Below are 20483 nucleotides of genomic sequence, written 5' to 3' on the forward strand. Positions count from 1 at the left end.
CAATCCCCAAAGGAAAAAGCTACTACTACCTGTATATTTTTAAGTTCTCTTTTATATAATTCAAGGAAATTCAAATAAAAATGAAAACATCTAGAAAATAATAAGGAAATGCCATATATTGGAAACTCTGCTATTCAGTCTTATTACTTGCATCAATAAACAAAGGAGATGCAAAGTAAATGTATCTACCTCAAGAAGTTAGGACAAAAACCAAGTCAAGTAGAAGAAAGAAATGAAAAAAGACAAAAGCAAAATAACAAATTATAAATACAAAAATATAATAGAGCTGGTAATTAAAATCAAAATCTTTTATAAAGGGAAAACAAGGAAATAGGTAAATTGCTGACCAATCTAACCAATAAATAATGTGGCTTCAAAAAGTAAGCGACAAGGATCCAGAGAAAAAATGAAAGCATCACCTTGACTCTACACGTTTGAAAACTTGAACGAAATGAGTGATTAAGTAGCAAAACATAAATTTTATCAAAATTGATTCCAGAAGATCTAGAAATGTTAATGGATCTACTACATGGGAAAATGGATACGGTTTTAAAAGAGCTACAACATTAAAAACACCACAGAGACATACTGTAATGTTGCATAATTCCAGAGCATGTGAAATAAAGAGAAGCTTCTAAATTTTTACATAAAGTGGGTTTACTATCAATACCAACAACACAGCAAAGATTGTGCACAAAACGGAAATCTACTAACAAGTTTCATGTCTGCTCAAAAATCCTAACTAAATATTAACAAACTGAATCCAGTAGCACAGCGGAAAAACAATATACTATGATCAAAAGGGATTGCAAACAAGAATACAAGAGTAATTCAATATTAGGGATTTTATTATTAGAATTCCTTCTATTAATTGATCTGAGGAGAAAAATCCCATGAACATCACATAGACATTGTAAAGGCATTGAAAAATTTCAACTTCTAGAATCAGTTTTCTTTACATTCTCAGTAAAATAGTAATATATACAACAGCCCTAATTTACATTTATTCCCCAAGTCCAGCATTATGCTTTCTGTGGCACCATTCCAACTAAAATCAGGAAAAAGAAATGCCCACTGCCAGCACTGGTATTTAATACTGTTCTGAGATACCAGCTCATGCAATTAAATGAGAGGCAAAAAAATAAAAGAAAGAAAGAAAGAAACACACCAAGAAATATTGTATTAAATTGTAAACAAAAAAAAAAAAGCAGTTGAAATCATACTGTTTGCTGTTGATAAAATTCTACCTGAAACCCATGAGAATCAACTGAAAGACTACTAAAAAAAACTGTGAGTTCACCAAAGTCGTCAATTACAAAATTAATTCACAGAACTCAAGAGCTTTCATAAGTAAAAAAAGATATACCCATTTATAATAGCAACAACAACAAAATATGTTAAAATAAACTTACAAATAAATGTGCAAGAGCTATACGAAGAAAGCTATAAAATGCTCCTAACAGGGCACCGGGGTGGCACAATCAGTTGGGTGAACACACACTCTTGGTTTCAGCTCAAGTCATGATCTCAGAGACTTGAGATCGAGCCCTGTGCTGAGCTCCATGCTCCTCCCAGAGTCTGCTTAGAGTTCTTCTCTTCCTCTCCCTCTGCTCCTCCTGCTCCTCACCTACCACATGCTCTCTCTCAAATAAATAAATAAATCTTAATAAATAAAGTGCTCCTAAAAAATACAAAGATATTTGCGTTTCTCATTAGGTTTTCAGTCTATCCAAGATTTATTTTTGCTTGAAGTAGGGACCTAATTTTAATTTTTTCCATATAAATAATTAATATATGGGTTAAATAATTAATATATGGGTTCCAGAACAAATTGGTCCCAAAACCCCACTAATTTTTTAATGTCCAAACAATTTCCCCTAGGTTATTCTGTAAATTTAAAGGACCAGCGAGAAGCTTTTTAAAACTAGGCAAAGTAATTGTGAGATCTGCATGTATAAAATACATCTCCAGAGTATTTCTGAAAAAGAAGAGTGAGGGAGGCTAGCTGTACAAAAGAAGCCTCAGTATTTGAAATATTATAAAGGCATCACCAAAATGCACGAGCTGATTAATGAAACCAAGTAGTGAGGCCGGATGTAGTCCAACACGGGAGCTGCATTTATGATGAAAGTGGCACCTCAAATCAAATATGGAAAACATAGACACTTGGTAACCATCTAGAAAAACAATAAATCAGATCCATACCTCACTCTGCATCATGAATAATTACAAATGAATCAAATATGTATATGTAAAAAATAAAACCACTAAAGTAATAAAAAAAAATAGGAATTTTTTTTCATCAGCTCAGGATGGGTAAGACAATTCTAACCTGACACAAACCCTAAAGCTTTACAAAAATTTGTATGATAAATTCAAACATATAAAACTCAAGCACTATTCACAGCAAAAAAAATAATAAATAATAAAATAAAATAATATATATATGACAGTTGAAAAACTGGGAAGAGTATTGCTACATATCACAAAGAGCTAACATCCTTAATGTCACTACGTAGTCCTACAAATTGTGAGGAAAGCATTTAAACAGAAAATTTGCAAAGGATATGAATAGACAGCTTACAGAAAAAGATAAAAATATATAAACTTTCCTATGCACAGAGATGCTTAGCACTCCTGCGAAAAGAGATGTAAATGAAACCCACACTGAGGCGAGATGTCAGAGAGCAAAGTGCCACACGTTTCATTAAATACTTGCTGGACAGGTTGTGAGGAAATGAGCTCTCTTACACTTTTAGGAGGGATGTAAATTGTACAACTCCTATAGATGGCATTTTAACACCTACCAAAATTAGAAATGTACATTCCCTTCCACCCAAAATTTCTACCTTGGGGAATTTATCCTACATATATACTCACATAAATGGGAAAAGCTGTGTAGATAGGTTACTGATGGCAGCACTGTTTTAATAGCAAAAGAGTATATACCATATAAATTCCCATGAAATTTCTTTTTTTTTTTTGAAATTTCTTTTTTTAAAAAGATTTTATTTATTCTAGAGTGAGAAAGAGAGAGAGCACAAGAGGTGGGAGGGGATGAAGAGGAGGGTGAGAGAATCCCAAGCAGCCTCCGGGCCAAGTGCAGAGTCCCACACAGGCGATCCCAAGACCCCATGATTAAAACTAATTGGAAACCAAGAGTCCAACACTCAATGACTGAGCCACCCAAGCCCCTGTCCATTAAATTTCTTAAATAAACTGTGATATGTCCAAAGTAAGAAATACTATGCAGATGTAGACACTTTCTGTGTACTGACATGAAAAGTTTCCTTTCCAATACATGTTGCTAAGTGAAAAAAGTAATGCACACAAGAATATATATAATATGTTACCATTTGTGTAAAAATAATGATATAAGAAAATATATTTCTATTTGTGTGTGTATAAAACATCTCTGAAAGGGCACAAAATAAACTAATAATAGAAGTTTGTCTCTGGGGAAAGGAATTGGTGTCTTGGGGACAAGGATGGAAGAAAGCTCCAAAATTTTTTTATTTCTTTTTTTTAAGATTTTATTTATTTATTCATAGACACAGAGAGAGAGAGAGGCAGAGACACAGGAAGAGGGGGAAGCCGTCTCCATGCAGGGAGCCTGATGTGGGACTGGATCCTGAGTCTCCAGGATCACACCCAAGGCTGCAGGCAGCACCAAAGGCTGCCCAATTTTTTGATTTTTAAACTCTATGAACATACTGTTGAAATATGAATTCAGGGCAGCCTGGGTGGCTCAGCAGTTTAAGTGCCTGCCTTCAGCCAGGGTGTGATCCTGGAATCCTGGGATCAAGTCCCACGTCGGGCTCCCTGCATGGAGCCTGCTTCTCCCTCTGCCTGTGTCTCTGCCTCTCTCTCTCTCCCTGTGTCTATCATGAATAAATAAATAAAATCTTAAAAAAAAGAAATATGAATTAAATTAATTTATAAGATACTTCTATAAAAATTAATGCAATAAATTTGAAAATAACTATAAAGTAGGCAATTCTTCACATAAACTATCAAACATCTCAAGAAGAGAAGAAAATTAAATCAGTAGTCAAATATCTATTTGAAAAAGCAGCATGTCCATACTCTTTTTATGAGAGATATATATTACTTCAAGGAGCAAATAACTTCTATTCAATATAAACTATTTTAAATATTGGAAAAAGAGACAAAACTTCATGTCAAAAACAAAAACAAAAAACAAAAAGCTTCATGTCCCAACTCATTTTACGATGCTAATATAGCCTTTATACTAAAACTAAACAAAGAGTGTAGGAAATTAGAAGCCAGGCCTCCTTGTGAGCATAATAGGACAAATGCTAAATAAAGTATTAGAAAACTCAAACTATCAATATATATGTTTTAAATGCCTCATGAACAAGTAGGGTTCAATCCAGATATTTCTCAAAAAATAGAAAAAAAATAGAAAATACATAAATTACAAAAATATGTGAAGATATATACAGGAAAAATATGCATATTTTTTTAAAAATCCCAACACATAACACACATACACACTTTAGACAGATTAAGACCTAAATATGAAAAGCAAATCTTTAACCATTTAAAAGAAAATACAAACTTCCTTCATTACTTCAGGAGAGAGAAAAATTTATTATACTAAAAGAGGAAAAAAAGAGAGATCACAAAAATTGAGACATTTGACATTAACATATTTCAAAATTTAAAATAAGAGCAGAAAAAAAAATTTAGGGTCAAAACTCAGAAGAATATCCTGGTACATGTAACTGACAAAAGATTCAGGATATACTTTAAAAATACATATTAACCAGTTACAAACGCAAGCACGCTGTAGAAGAATGAGCAAAGGGTGTCAGCAGAGGAAGCCCGACGGCCAACACACATATGCGAGGTCACTCGACTGAATGGTTAATCAAGGAAAGTGCACATTTTTATATATTTTTATAAATATATAAAATATATTTACAGCGTCTCTGAGAATCAAAGAAAAGTATGAAGCTACCAACTGTTGGCAGGAGAGTAGGGGACCAGTCTTCCCTTTCCTTGTATGAGTACAAATTAGCACAAGTACTTTGAATCACGATTTCAAAATATCTAGTAATGTCAGATCTACGTGTAGTTTCCGACCAGGTCGTTTCTGGGCCTAAGCAGAAGAAATCCTGGCCCCTGTGTACAAGAGGACGTGTGCAAGAACGTTCTCGGCAGTGTTGCTCGTAAGGCGAAGCGGTGAGCAACAATCCGAATGTTTATCAACCAGACCTGGTTTACTCCTGTAATCAAACACGGCAGCTAAAGCAATGGGTTGGCTCCAGGTGTATCCATGGCAATTAAATGGAAGTACAATGCTTCAATCAAAATCGACACACCAAAAAAAGAAAAAAGAAAAAAAAATCGACACACCTATGATCGACCTCATGTTAGAGGTTAAAACACACAACCCCGTAGGTGGCTCACGCACCTCTGCATGAGAAAAGTATAAGCACCTGGCCATCTCACCTGTCACTAGCTTGCTCACCAGGCACCTAGTGGAGAACTTCCCTTCTCTAGCTCTGCCTCCTTGGCACAACCTCTTTGTCCGTTCCAGGCCTACTAGCGTCACTTTACAGAAGCCCACCTGCTGGCACCGTGCCAGGCGGGCCCACCTTTCCCCCCAGGCAGGTGAGATTGGCTCTGGGTCTCCCTGACTCCATGTGACCAACATACTTGCCGCGCACTGACCTCCCCCGGTGTCTTGAGCCATTACTGGCATTGACTTCTTAGCTACAGAAGCGATTCTCACTCATATTTCTAGATTTCCTCAACATCCGACGGCAGTGCAAAACGACACACATACGGCTTACCTAGTTTCTAGGTTTGACTCTACGTTTACCCACAGATCATATTTACCGGCCGTTGGAAACTGTATGCAGTTTTGTTTTGTTCTGACCTAAAAGAGCAGTTTTGATCTGAGTTTGATATGCTGGCTACCCTACTGTTCCTTTGGTTTCCAAAGAACAAAGAAAGCGCAGCCCTGGGCTTGGGTCTGTATCTGTGTCCCTTAGCCCAGGTCATGAAGACAGAGTGCAGACTGTATGGTCTGTGATGCAAGGTGCACGGGCCGGTCCCCCGCTGACTCGACTGCAAAGTGCACTTTGGGGGCACGGGGAGTTTCGGTAGGTTGGATCTGAAACCGGTTCAGGAAAAGCGCGCCTCTGAAGTTACAATGAAAGTCAGTGAAAAACACGATCTGATACTAATACATCTGGTTTACAACTTCTCGGAAAATGTGCGGTACAGAGAAAGTTGTGATCGTATTTTAGGACTGAAAAGAACAGGAAGTAATAAACCTTTTCAGTTTGGTCGTATCTTTACAATGCATATCTCTGGGAAATTTCGAAAATACACGCAGGATATTCGTGAACAAACTGAATTACCTCTTGTCTCAAAACACGTTCTGCTTGATTTCTGGTAATGTTTCTGTGGTACCACCTGCGAAAGCCGTAAAAAGTCATTTTAAAAATTTATATTCCATTTTTTCCCCAAGAAAAAAAAACCCTTGCTTTCATTTCCTTCATTTGTAAGAACTTTACTCCAGAACTGATTTCAGAAAGTTTAGTGTTTTTTAATTCTGATAGACAACAAATGTATTATTCTGTGTCATTAATTCTGCATCATACAGTTTAATTAACTATAAGCCCAATACCTTATTTATTCTATTATATCTGAATTCAACTTTCTGACACATACTTAGCATATGATTTGGAGTGGTTTGATCCCCTAAAAATTTTCATAAAAGGTATGTGGTTAAGAAGTCATCATCTTCAAAAAAAGAATTCATCATCTTCAATAAACATTTGCCGAGGTTTGGTAGACAAACCAAAAATGGGTGAAAATTGGGTTAAAAAATGGGTATAAAATACCCATTTCTTTCTTTGCTCTCAGGAATTTCCTATCTGCATGCTTTTATATGTGCTGTGTTACCTTTCCAAAATTAAAACCCACTCCGACCCATCTAACTCCCCCAAGAATGTCACCTTGTAGTAAAGTTAGTGGTTTAATAACTAGCATACACCTTGCTCCCAACACCCTCTTATCCTTCTGCTTGTTCATCCCTCGTTGCTAAGCTCCAGCCACACTGGAGTTTTCCTTCCTCAAATTCACCGAGCCGCTTTCTGCCTCCTCTCTTGCTGTTTCCTCTGCAGGAAACATATCATTAAATGACTTCAGAATATCAGAACCACGTATGGTAAACATAATTAAATGAGTATAATTGAAGCCTATAGTTTGGTCGGACAAGATCTAGTCAGTAAGCAAATATTGTACAGGAAAGAGAGAGGAAATGATAGAACAAAGGGGACAGAAGACAAATGGAAAAGCTTTCATTTCAAAATAAGATTTTAAAAAGGAGTTAATGTAATATTACCAGAAATGCTATTTTTGTGAACAGTGAAAGGAAAAATGCATATATAACCATACGTTGAGGTCACAGTGGGTAGGCCAGAGAGCGGCTACATGAAACTCCTACATCTGCCTCTGAGGATGGAATCTATCATATCTTGTGGATTTCGCCTTCAGTAGTAAAAGGCTGCCACTAAATTAGAATGGTCAGGTATTAAAAACACTAATGGCCTCAAGTTAAAAATGAACTTTTAAAAAGATAAGCATAGAGGATGATTATAGGTGATTCTAGATGAAGTAATTGGACTACCCATCACTGGTGGGAACAGGACTTAATTGTGATGTTGGACTGTGAATATCAGTATTTTTTAATGAATGTTCACATTGAGGGAGGGACTTTCAGAATGAGTCTGAGACCTCTTGTAGAAAGAAGAAATTCTTTCAAAATAAATGAGACAGTTAAAGACATGGGGTACTAGTTTATTTATTTATTTTTAAGATTTTATTTATTTATTCATGAGAGACACAGAGACACAAACAGAGGGAGAAGCAGGCTCCCTGTAGGGAGCCCAATACGGGACTCAATCCCGGGACCCCAGGGTCATGACCTGAGCCAAAGGCAGATGCTCAACCGCTGAGCCACCCAGCTGCCCCAAAGGGACTAGTTTAAAGATGCTCCCACTCGCCAAGTTGTGAAATGTAGGTGCTAAAAGGAAAATAATGATTACCTCTCACTAAAATATACAACAGGCTGTGAAAAGCTTAGACTGCATAATGATACTCAGAAAGTTCATATATGAGGCACCTGGGTGGCTCGGCCTGTTGAGCGTCCAACTGTTGGTTTCGGGTCAGGTCATGATCTTGTGGATCTGCGAGATTGAGCCCCATGTGGGGCTCCGTGCTCGGCAGGGAACCTGCTTGAGATTCTCTCTATATACCCTTCCCCCTACTCATGCTCTCTCTCTCTCTCTCTCAAATAAATAAATAAAATATTTTTTTAAAAAAGAAGTTCAAAAAAAATAAAAATAAAAAAGAAGTTCACTTAAATTGTTTTTCTCTAAATGTTTCTCACCTGCACTCACACTGGTGTTAATTGTGTTGTTTCGTACTTATTTACTGTCATGATACATAATACAAGCAAATATATTAGTTTTGCCTAAATGTAAGTTAAAAATACATCCATATGTGGATGCCATTAGAACGACTTCAAAGTAGTAAGAGGAGAACCAGAGACAAGTATATGATGAATTTAATATCCTTTAAAATAATGCAGAATTTCAACAGGCAGAAAAAAGAATAGAGGGATATGATATAGGAGAGATGGGAGCATGGTGTTTCAGAATTTCATCCGGATAAATCAGATAGTGAAAGAAGAATTTTGTGGGGTTTTTCAGTAGGTAAGGCTGCAACTCTTAGACCTAGACGACACTGATAGTAAAGCCCATACTGAATGATGTGGACAGAGGGCCTGGGGCAGGGCTGCTACTGGCTTATAAAACCATCCAGTATGTAAGGAGAGTACAAATGTCTTGTATACACGTGGGCCTCAGGTTCCCAGTCTGTCTTAGGATCAACAAGTAACAGTACCGTGGCCTTGAGACTTCAACCGAGAAACCCTATTAGATCTAAAACAGTAAATCTGTGTCTCTTTAGTCATTTTCTAATCCTGAGAAGATGGAGTCAGTATAGACATAATACAATAAATCAGGCTCAGACTTCTGTAAAATTCAGCATAAGCAATATGTTTGATATTTAAAGTATTTTTTGGAATGCCTGGGTGGCTCTATCTGTTGAGCATCTGCCTTCAGCTCGGGTCCTGATCCCGGGGTGCTGGGATGGAGGTGTCAGGCTCCCTGTTTAGAGGGGTGTCTGCTTCTCCCTCCCCCTCTGCAACTCCCCCTGCTTGTGCACTCTCTCTCACTCTTTCTCTCAAAAAAAATCTTTAAAAAAATAAAATATTATTTTAAGAGAATCTGACATATTAGGTTTTTGCCTCTGATTTTAAATGCATAATTAATTTTAAACTTATAATTGGAAGTTTAAGGGAATTTGACTTTTAAAATATTTGTATGATTAAGAGAATTTGCTTACCACATTTAAGTTTAATTTATTAGATTTCCGGGATCACATGTGGACTTACAAAAGGCTATTGAAATTGTAAATTTGCCCTGCCAGGCATGTAAAATATTTAAACAGAAAATTGAATTCATTGAGTTTATTGATGCAAGTGAAATGTTTCAGGAAATTTAATTAACTGAGCTTATAAATAGGACTGATTGTTTAAGGACACTGTCAAGTTTGAATTAAAGTGACTGTTCTTATTTTTTTAGGTTTATAAACAGACTATCAAGATTTGAAGACTTACTGAAAACCAGATTTTCATGTCGTAATGTTGATAATTTGGATATTAATTTAAAACCAAAGTAGCTGGGATGCCTGGCTCAGTAGTTGAGCACCTGCCTTCAGCTCAGGGTGTGATTCCGGGGTCTTGGGATCGAGTCTCCTCGGGCTCCCTGCATGGAGCCTGCTTCTCCCTCTGCCTATGTCTCTGCCTCTCTCTCTCTCTCTCTCTCTCTCTCTCTTTGTGTGTGTGTGTGTGTCTCTCATGAATAAATAAATAAAATATTTTTTAAAAATATAATAAAACCAAAGTAGCCATAAATATTTCCAAATATAAAGGTTCCCCTGAGTGGTCAGAAGCCTATGCTAGGACACAGCATTCCCTCCCCATTGACCCCCTGACTACCTCCTACTACCTTTAGGCCTCAAGTCACTTCCTCAGGTCTTCCCCATCCCAACATCCTCACCTCTGAGCCTTCCCCATTGATTTCTCCTAGTGTCCCATCCTGTTCCTTTATAACACCACAATTTAAAATTTTACATTTATTTGTGAATTTGAGGTTAATATTTAAAGTCTATTTCCCCATGAAGCAGAAAGTTCCATGAAAACAGGGAGTGCTTCTATGCATTCCATGTTGTATCCCGAGTACCTAGAACAGCTAATACCTGGTACACCATAAGTGGACAAGAAATACAGACTGAACAGATGAAGTGACGTGGGCTGAAGTAACTATGAAATGTGGTACATCTGTAACAGCAGGAAAACTGGAAGTGCCCTTCCTGTTAGCTTCACAGTTCTAGAATGCATCAAATATTTACTACGTCCTATATGAGATGGGTATCATAGTTCCCAGTTTTCATATCATTTACAGGTTTGTAGATATTTGGTAATTTTGCCCAGAGCCCAATACTGGTCAATGGTGATATCAGAATTTGAACCCAGATTTCCCCAATTTCTAAGCCACATTCTAGTATTTCAGTGGAGGGCAGTAATTTCTACACAGTCATTAGAATGGTGCTTGGAACATAGCAGGGGTTGATATATTTTAGTGATTTATATTGATAATTGTTATATCTATATTTTAATGAACCCCTTTAAAAAGAAACAGAAATAAAAATTAATTTTCTCACCATTAGATAATTTTAAAAGATGACTTTTACAAACAGTCAAGAAAATGAGATGATTGTTCTAAATTCAGGGTAGTTTCATTCAAACTACCCAGTATCTACAGTATGAACAAGCTCTTAAGGGCAGACTACAAGCCTCATCTAAACTAAGGAAGCAGCAAGCAAATTAATTGATAATGAAAGGAAAGAAAGTCACATTGTTGATTAGTGAGCAGAGAAAGAGACAGAGACACAGGCAGAGGGAGAAGCAGACTCCCTACAGGGAGCCCGATGCGGGACTTGATCCTAGGACCCCGGGATCATGTCCTGAGCTGAAGGCAGACTCTCAACCACTGAGCCATCCGGGTGCCCCTTAATGGGAGATTTTCAAACCAAACTTCTCCAGACAGGCCTTCAGAGAGACCTATTGTGTTGTGCAGCTTCAGTTGGGGGCAGTGGTGAGCCCTCCAAGGGGTACGCTGAAGTCACAGTAGATAATCGCGAAACTTTTCTCAGGATGGTGTGTTTGGCCACAAGGGCCTTCGTCCTACTGAGCGGAGACTAGAATTTGGGGGCAGCTGAGCTAAATGACTCAGGTCAAGAGAGGGGACATGACAAGCTGAGTGCAGGAGGAAAAAAGGGTACTGAGGAGAGAGCTTTGGGACAAGGTACAGAGTGGCTAATAGAGAGGCCTGGCAAAGTCATGTGGAGGTGTCATAGGTCCTGTAGTCATCCCTTTGCCCTCTTCAATAAAGTCTACATTATTCACCAATGCTTTTAAAGATTTATTTGAGAGAAAGAGAGGGCATGTGTGTGCATGTGAGCCGGGGGCAAAGGGGAGGGAGAGAACCCCAAGCCTACTCCCACTCAGGGCTCCATTGCACAACCTGTTAGATCATGACCTGAGCCAAAACCAAGAGTCAGGTGCTCAATGGCCTGAACCACGCAGGTGCCCCTCACCAACACTTTTAGAATTGGATTTGCTTTAGGGGAGGGATAGGCTGAGTCTGGCCACCAGGTGGGGCTTAAATTAGTGGCAAAGGCAGACAGACACCTCGGGGCTAGGAGGAAAGGGTTGGTTCTCATTCAATTGCTATTTGCAGCCTGGTTCTCTGATGTTTTAATGTTTTAATGTTTTAATGTTTCAACCCGCATCACCTACCTCCTCACGCTGGAAGCCCGTGCTAGTTGCAAAGCAAGGACCTAAATTGGGGGAGGAGGCCCTCAAGTGCTCAAACAGCAAACCTGAATTTATAAGAGACTGGGCCCACTCCCAGCTTTGGCACTCTCTACATGCAAATTATCCTCACAACCTCAGTTTCTGATCAGCAGAATGAGGGGGCTAGAGGAGGCACTGCTAAGATCTCCATCTTCCAGACCTATCATTGTAACCAAAAATAGGTTTCTAAGCAGAACCTAAGCAGGGGATGCTGAAGTGAACACTCCAAAAGCTCCCCCAACTAACTACAATCATTAGCCTACTTCTCATCTTCAGCTATTTCTAAAACATTTCAAAATATGAGCCAAAATAGTTGTGTGTCTCTATTTGCTACTCGTTAAAAAACTAAGGTCATTTTTGAAATAATTATTTCTCCATTTAGGACATAGAGTCAAACAAAAGCAAATGAGTGTTTTGTTTCCATGTGGCACTGTTAAACCAAAAAAAAAAAAAAAAAAAAAAAAAAAAAAAAGTGGTCATACAAAACAAAAACAAAAGGAAGTTTAAGAAAAAGAAGTTTCTGAATCAACCATCCAAAGGATCAAAGATCTCTTGAACTCAAGCAGCCAAATGTGTTACTTTCTTTTCCTTTTGTAGACCCATACCAGCTTCTATATACATCAGCTGCCCAAATGTACCTGATTTTCATAGATTAACCATAGAGCATATTTCGGAGGAGACTTACTCATATATTTCTAAATTGGTTAGTTTGTTTTCAGTGACATAGTTGCTGGGGATTAAGCCTTCATTCCTACAACAAAAGACAAAGCAAAAATCAAAATGCTTGGCACATTTGCGGCATCATCGTGACAACAATCCTTTTAAAACCCCAAGGACATAGGGGGGAAGCAAATTCGTTTCACTGATTTAATTGCTAAAAAAAATAAAAATAAAATAAAATAAAAGAAGCAAAAGGGTTTTTCATTTCCATATTTAACCAGAATCTCTGTATGATAAATACTAAGATTCCAACTTACAATGGAAGTAATCTAGGATGTTTTGTGACGTCAAAATTCTTCAGAGAGGAAAGGTGGCACTTATGAGATCACAGAGGTGTCATAGTAACTGGATGAAAAAGCGCAGCAATTACAAAGACATCAACTTCATTCTTTGTAATTGCTGCAAATAGAATAGATACTTGAGTTTAGCCATGTCCCTATTATAGCAATGCTGTACAGAAATACATGAACATGCTTTCCTGGGCACAGAGAGAAGTATTTCTCTAAGACAGATACCAAGCAGGGAAATTGCTGGGTCACTAAATATGTGCCTCCCCCAGGAGATGCAGCAAATTGCCACTGAAGGGAAATATATCAATTTACACACCTGTCAGTAGGGCAGGGGTTTCTCTTTTTCTATACCTTCACCAATGAAATTTGAAATTATAAAATAACAAAAAGATCTCCATGACATTATTTGAGAAATCCAAGCAAGTTTCGGGACAGTGCATAAATCATGGTAAGAATCAGGTAAGCTAAATCTGCAAACAATAACGTATATATCAATATGTGCATGAAAGCGCACTGAAGATTTTCCAGAAGGGTACTCACTCAGTAAGTGAGTAACGGTGCTTGGGTTTGGAGGCATTATTTATCATGGTTGCATATTATAAAAAATGATACTTACTAATTTTGAAATGAAAATTAATCAGTTTTTTTTTTTTTTAAGTCTGAGCAATACCAACATCCACCTGCAGGAGGACAAATTACATGGTCCTGAACTACTCATACCTCTTTGCCCACTCAACAGTCTCCATCATGTTAAGTCCAAACTAAAAACTGGTAAAAGAGACAAATCAGCAGGAAAATATAACTAAAGAAAGATATTTAATCTAGATCCTTCTAATATTTAGATACTTCTAATCTCCAAATCATCACAAAGAATAGAAATCAAATGCCAGCGTTCTCTCCCAGGCAGCCCAGATCCCCCTCAGGATTGTCTACCTCGGACTCCAGTCAGGTGCTACAATCTGTTGTCAACAATGACAATCTATTGCCCCTGACATGATGAAGTCTGTTTGCATCCCAAGGTATTCTTTTACCTTTGGCAAGGACTGCAATGTTTACCTCCAAAACTAGTTACTGCAGAAATACAAAAGTTAGCGAGATACTCTTTCTATTCCCATCTTAGAACTTAACCAAAAAAAAAAAAAAAAAGAAGAAGAAAAAGAAAAAGAAGAAAAAGCCGAATACTCAAAGAAAGTATCAATCAGAAAAAAGAAAAAAAAAACAAAACCCTATATGGTAGAAATTTTTATCCCCAATTTACAAATAAAGAAGCAAAAACTCATTAAAAATAGAACTACCAGGGATCCCTGGGTGGCTCAGCGGTTTAGTGTCTGCCTTTGGGCATGATCCTGGAGTCCTGGGATCGAGTCCCTTATCGGGCTCCCTGCATGGAGCCTGCTTCTCCCTCTGCCTGTGTCTCTGTCTCTCTCTCTCTCTCTGTGTCTCTCATGAATAAATAAATAAAATCTTTTAAAAAAAATAGAACTACCATATGATCCTGCAATTCCACTTCTGCTATTTATCTAAAGAAAATGAAAACACTAACTCAAAAAGATGTGTGCACTCCCCATGCTCATTGCAGCATTATTTATAGTAGCCAAGATATGGAAACAACTTGTGTCCATTGATGGATGAATGAATAAAAGATATATACATATATATTATATATATATATATATATATAATCAGAATATTAGTCCTAAAACAGGAGAAAATCTTGCTATTTGCAACAATATGGTGGACCTCAAGGGCATTATGCTAAGGGGAATAAAATCAGACAAGATAAAGGCAAATACTGTATGATCTCATATATGGAATCTTAAAATTTTTTAATTAAAAAAAAATCCCAAGGGATCCCTGGGTGGCACAGCGGTTTGGCGCCTGCCTTTGGCCCAGGGCGTGATCCTGGAGACCCGGGATGGAATCCCACGTCGGGCTCCCGGTGCATGGAGCCTGCTTCTCCCTCTGCCTGTGTCTCTGCCTCTCTCTCTCTCTCTCTCTCTCTCTCTCTGTGTGTGACTGTCATAAATAAATAAAAAATTTAAAAAAAAAGAAATATAAACATTAAAAAAAAAAAAAATCCCAAGCTCAGAGATACAGAGCGCAGACTGGTGGTTGCCAGAGGCAGGGAGGGGAGGGTGGGTGAAATAGGTGAAGGGGGTCAAAGGTACAAAGTTTCAGATATAAAATAAGTCATGGGGATGTCATGGACCCCAGGGTGACTAGAGTCAATGACACTATATTGCATAATCAAACATTTCTAAGAGAGTAAATTGCAAAAGTTGTCATCACAAGAAAAACTTTTTGTGACTATGGGTAGTGATGGAAGTTGACTACACATATTGCGGTGATCGTTCCCTAATCTATATAAATAGCAAATGATGATGATGCATGCCTGAAACCAACATAATGTTACATGTAGGTTATACCTCAATTTAAAAAAAAAAAAAAAAGAAGGAAGGAAGGAAGGAAAACTCAGGGCAAGTGGCTTGCAGAAGGACACACCACAGCAAGTAAGGGCACTGAGATGTGAAGCCAGGTGGGTGCAGCTCTGTGACTGCTGAAATCAGGGTGCTGGGATGCTCTCACACATAGGAGGTGTGGGGACAGCTTCTCCTCTGTGCAGGGGGAGGGATGACAAACCGAGAGAAGTCGGGCCAAAAAAACAGATTTTATGCTTCAGGAGTCCTCAGAGGATAAAAGAAGGGGGATTTGGTGAGGACTGTGGCACCAGGCTTACCCCAAACGGTCTCTCGCCTTCCACCAGTGCGGGTTATACTTCTCCAGTATCAGGTACTCCTCTGCTCTCTTCAAAGCTAAATCACATGGCTCTCTGGGCACAAAATCATAGAGCGCCTTTACTTGGATCTTCTCTTCGGTGACCTCAGAGAGTGGGAGGGGAGGCAGAGGCTTGCGTTTGGATGGCTGCGTGTGGCCTCTGTTGGACTGCAAAAACCAAGGAGTGGTTTGTGGTACTGATGTTCTAGTAATCTGCACGAAAACAGACTAGGGACACAGTACATTTCCCTGCTGCCCCAATTCTCCCCTCACCCCACCCCGCCCCCCAGCTGCACCAAAGCAAAAACCAGAGTAGGATCAACATAGGAAATGACTACAAAACAGCTTTTGAATCCAGCAACACACTCATCATTTTGTATGTTTTCAAGATCGCAAATTGTCTTGCCAACATTGCGTTGCATTCTTTAAAAACATTTTTTTTTTAATTTAAAAAAAAATTTTTAAAAAGCTCTATGCTCAATATGGGGCTTGAACGCATGACCCTGAGATCAAGAGTCTCAGGTTCCACCGACGGAGCTAGCCAGGGGCCTCCTGAATGTTTTTTAAGCCACGATTCTTAAAATTTGATTTCCACTCCAAGAGTTTCACTTTGTTTTATGAGTTTTTCTCTCTTGAGAAAAGAAAAAGAGCCCTTCCCTTTCACAGGCTGCAAACTTGTGTTTGGGTTTATCGCGCTTCTTAAGAGCAATGTTGCCTCCAACACTGAACTGAAAATGAATCCTGGGTTCAAAGTGGCAGTAGCCAGAGTACATTTTCCCCCCATTCACTGTCTAGTTTCAAGTTCTGCCGAAACATCGCCCAGTTGGCTATTGTAACTGGTCTTTTTCTCTTGGGCTTTCCTCTAAGGCATTTATTCACGACGTGTTTATTAAGCACTTGTTACCTGCTGAGCAGGACACTAGATTCTGGGTTTGGCAGCAAACAGTACCCCGAGGAGGGCAGACCCTAAACACACAAGTCTCCTCTGTTCCTTCTCCCCCATCAAGACGATACTCACTCGCTTCTTACTTGGCAATTCCCTGAACCACAGCCTGCGATGCGGAGTGTATTTTTCTGAAAATTCTTCATCTTTGCTCAGGCTTATTTGTGTTCTTACTTGTCTGAGATTGAAAAACAACCATGTTACCAGCAATTATCTGAATTCAGGGTATCCACACGTTCACCACATTGTCATGAATCTAGTCATGAAAGCTCCTGGTGTCTTTCTAACTTTTTTCTTACTCAGGAGACCTTCCATGGGCAACTTACCACCTGGAACTGCGTTTTCCTTATTGAGGAGCTAGAGGTGCTAAGAGCATGTGGAGTTGTTATGGGATAAAATTAGGAAAACATATGTCCCATGCCCACACCAAACCTGGTGCATATTGAAGTCATAAAATGATGATCATGATCATGGAAAACTCACTCGGCAGCATGCACAGCGTTGATCATTTTACATGCATGACCTCAAATGAGATATTTGATGGTATCCATTATTAGAAGGAGACATGGGGTCGCGATTAAGAACATAAGTTTGAATCTCTGTTCTACCATTTCAAAGTGTGGCCTAGGGGAAGCAATTAGAACCTCTCTAGGCCTCTATTCCCTTGTCTGTAAAATGGAGATTATAAAAACCATAGGTGTTTTTGAGACTTTGAGACTTACTTGAGCTCAAAAATGCAAATCTTTGAGCACAGTCTTACACAGAGGACACTCCCATTAAATGCTAGCTGTCCCTATTATCACAGTACATTGCATTTATTCTATACAATGGTTTGCTAGGCGTCGAAGTGCAAGAGACCCTGATCACCTGAGGGAGACAGTCAAATGAATAAGACAGGATTCTCACCCTTAAAGGGTAAAAATTATTGAGCAGAACACAGATAGACAAAGAGCACACACAAAATAATATATTAAATACAGACCCAAGCCACATGCTGGGGGAAGGCAATGGAAGGAGCAACTCATGCCAAAGGGATCCAGGATGGGTAGGGGAAGACTTACGAAATTTGACTTATGCCTTTAGATCAGTGGGCGCTCGGCAGGGAGGACACGGGAGAGGGGTTTTCTGTGCAAAGGGAACAGGAGATCCAAAGAGACACGGAGACTCAATAGGCAATGAAGAAACTGGAGGAGTTGATTTCCAGGAAGTTGCCCTGGGAAGTAGACTTACCGCTTCTGCAAGGAACAACAGCAACAGCAACAGAAAATGGACTGGATGGTGTTATCTGAAAAGCAGATCATTGCGAGAGGCCTGTAAGTCCATGACATTGGCTAGATGAGGCTGGTGGTGCTACCCCAAAGGAGGAAATTCCCAAGGGAAATTCCCAAGGAGTGTTGGGAATTATGAAGCAGAGGCTAGGTCTTGACTCTGCCCTCCTTTACTCCAGTGGCAGATGAGAAACTGTCACAAAAGCAAAAAGAAGTTACTGGTACCCTGGCTGGTGTGGTTTCCCTTCGCAGACTCCTCTAGCCGGGTCTGGTTATGCATTTCCTCTGTCTGTGAATGGCAAGTGACCACTGTATTCGACTCTACCGTGATCACAGCTAATGTCAGCTAATAAATGTGCCAAAATATAGGATTCCGAAAGCAATGTTCTCCCGGGAAATCTGTTAGGGATTTTGAGTTAGGTCCGTCACATTTCTTTTAAAAAATATTTTTAAATATTTTGTGAGTTAATATGTTGTGTTCCTTAGGACCTGGATTTCCCAGTCAGCTCTTTCTCATAAAGACGGCTGACAATGACGCAGTAAGGACGCAGAGTAGGTTAGACACGAGTTCTGAGGTTAGACAGACCTAGCTTTGGATCCTCATGGTGCTGGTTACTATATCTGGGACGAGCCCCTTTACTTCTGTAAGTCTTTCTCTTCCTGCCTGCAAAAATAGGACAATCAGATCTAACCTCTTCTAAGAGAAGCCTGAGGGAGTAGAGGTTAATCTCTAACTTTGTGGGTTTGAGGAAGTTACTGAACTGTTCTGTGTTTAAGTTTCCTTGTCTGTAAAATGGGAATAATTGGATACTTAGCCCAAAAGGCTACTGGGTGGATTAACTGAATCAATTCTTGGAAAGCACCTAGAATGATGCCAGGTATAGGGAGGAAGGTAATCGAGAAGACCTGTTATTCGTCTAGGGTTGATGAGAAGATTAAATTTGACATCATTTCAAATGTCCCAGGAAAATAGAAGAGAGTTGCAAACAGAAGACGCGCAGTACAGTCTACTCCCAAGCATCTACCCTGTGCCCCCAGAACAGGGGACCAACGGAGTTTCATCAGCCGTCATGTCAGCACCCGGTGATGTACTGCCATCTGAAGCTTAGTGCATTAACCATTAGGATACTTTAAGTAAGGTTAAGGGGCCCCGGAGGGGCTCAGTGGTTGAGCGTCTGCTTCGGCTCAGGTCGTGACCCGGGGTCCTGGGGTCAAGTCCCAGGAGCCTGCTTCTCCCTCTGCCTGTGTCTCTGCCTCTCTCTCCATGTCTCTCATGAATAAATAAATAAATAATCTTAAAAAAAAAAAAAAGGTAAGGTAGGGAAGGAAATAAAGAGAAAAGAAGAGTACATAAAACATAGCTGCTACAATCCCCACATCTACAGCTGTCCCGAGTCCTAAGCTGGTGATCACAGATGCCTCTGTCACTATCCAGCCCATGTTCCCCTTCGCCTTTGCCAACAAAGGTAAAGAAGAAGGTGCTCTATCTGGTAGAATAATGTGCGTTCCTGTGGGATCCTTGTTTTTGGTCTTGTTTTCATGAGGCTTTTATAATTTTCCACTGGCCGGGACTATTTTGAATATTTGGAAATACAGCTGGTAAATTCTTGGAGCTCCAAAGTCCTCTTTGTCCTCTCTGTGAGGAACAAACCCAGTTCCTTCCCGGTAATCAGGATACTCATCCCAGCTGCACTGACCCCTTTCTGGTCCTATCAATTTAATGATACAAGGAATCCCAAAATGGCCAAAGGGCAGTCTCAACTTCCAGTATTCCCTAAGAAAGGGATCCTTCTCCAAACCCACCGAACCCAAGGTCACAGATAAAAAGATCAAGAGTATTCCAGTGGGTTATTAGATGAAGTGGTGAGGGGGCCACTCCTTAGTTCCCCAACTCACACACGCTGGCTACACATGTGCTGCTAGTTTAAGACATTTATTGCATCTGGGGGCACCTGGGTGGCTCAGTGGGTGATCCCAGAGTCCTGGGATCGAGTCCCACATCTGAGTCTCTGTTCAGTGGGAGCCTGCTTCTCCCTCTGCCTATGTCTCTGCCTCTCTCTCTGCCTCTCTCTGTGTGTCTCTCATAAAAAAATGAATAAATGAATGAATAAATAATAAAAATTTTTAAAAAGACATTTATTGCATCCTATAGAATACCACTCCAACAGTGCAAGATGTTACCTCCCAGATGTTATAGTAATAACCGGGCCTTTAGCAGACTCTCTGTCCTCTATCCTATTAAGCCAACTGCTTCTGAATTATGCAACATCATGGTTAAGAGTATTCAGAGAACCACCGAAGAACAAATGAAACTGAGAAAAGGCTAACAGAATGGATCCTTGTGTAGACTTCAGATTTTTATCTTCCCATTCTGTCCCCATTCCAAGGGTTTCAGCCATACCTCTCCCCGGATCTTGTCACAAATCCCCTAACCTTGTACTTTCCATGTTCCCAACTAGCAA

At 39.4% G+C, this 20483-nt stretch overlaps 1 protein-coding gene across 3 annotated transcripts in view; it reads right to left on the reverse strand.

Moving 5' to 3' along the window:
- Nucleotides 1-20483, reverse strand: part of TXK (TXK tyrosine kinase) — a 63605-nt gene that overhangs the window by 27623 nt on the left and 15499 nt on the right. For 2 of the 3 annotated variants that reach the window (XM_025435748.3, XM_049092940.1), the window contains exons 2-6: nucleotides 17984-18038; nucleotides 16829-16931; nucleotides 15773-15978; nucleotides 12711-12776; nucleotides 6396-6450 (exon numbers count right to left, since the gene is read on the reverse strand). In XM_025435748.3, the coding sequence (XP_025291533.1) occupies nucleotides 6396-6450; nucleotides 12711-12776; nucleotides 15773-15978; nucleotides 16829-16931; nucleotides 17984-18038 (485 nt within the window). Of the gene's footprint in view, nucleotides 1-6395; nucleotides 6451-12710; nucleotides 12777-15772; nucleotides 15979-16828; nucleotides 16932-17983; nucleotides 18257-20483 lie in introns of those variants that run through there. The other variant, XM_025435749.3, reaches the window with a different exon arrangement.

Source organism: Canis lupus, chromosome 13, assembly GCF_003254725.2.
Source record: "Canis lupus dingo isolate Sandy chromosome 13, ASM325472v2, whole genome shotgun sequence".
NCBI lineage: Eukaryota > Metazoa > Chordata > Mammalia > Carnivora > Canidae > Canis > Canis lupus.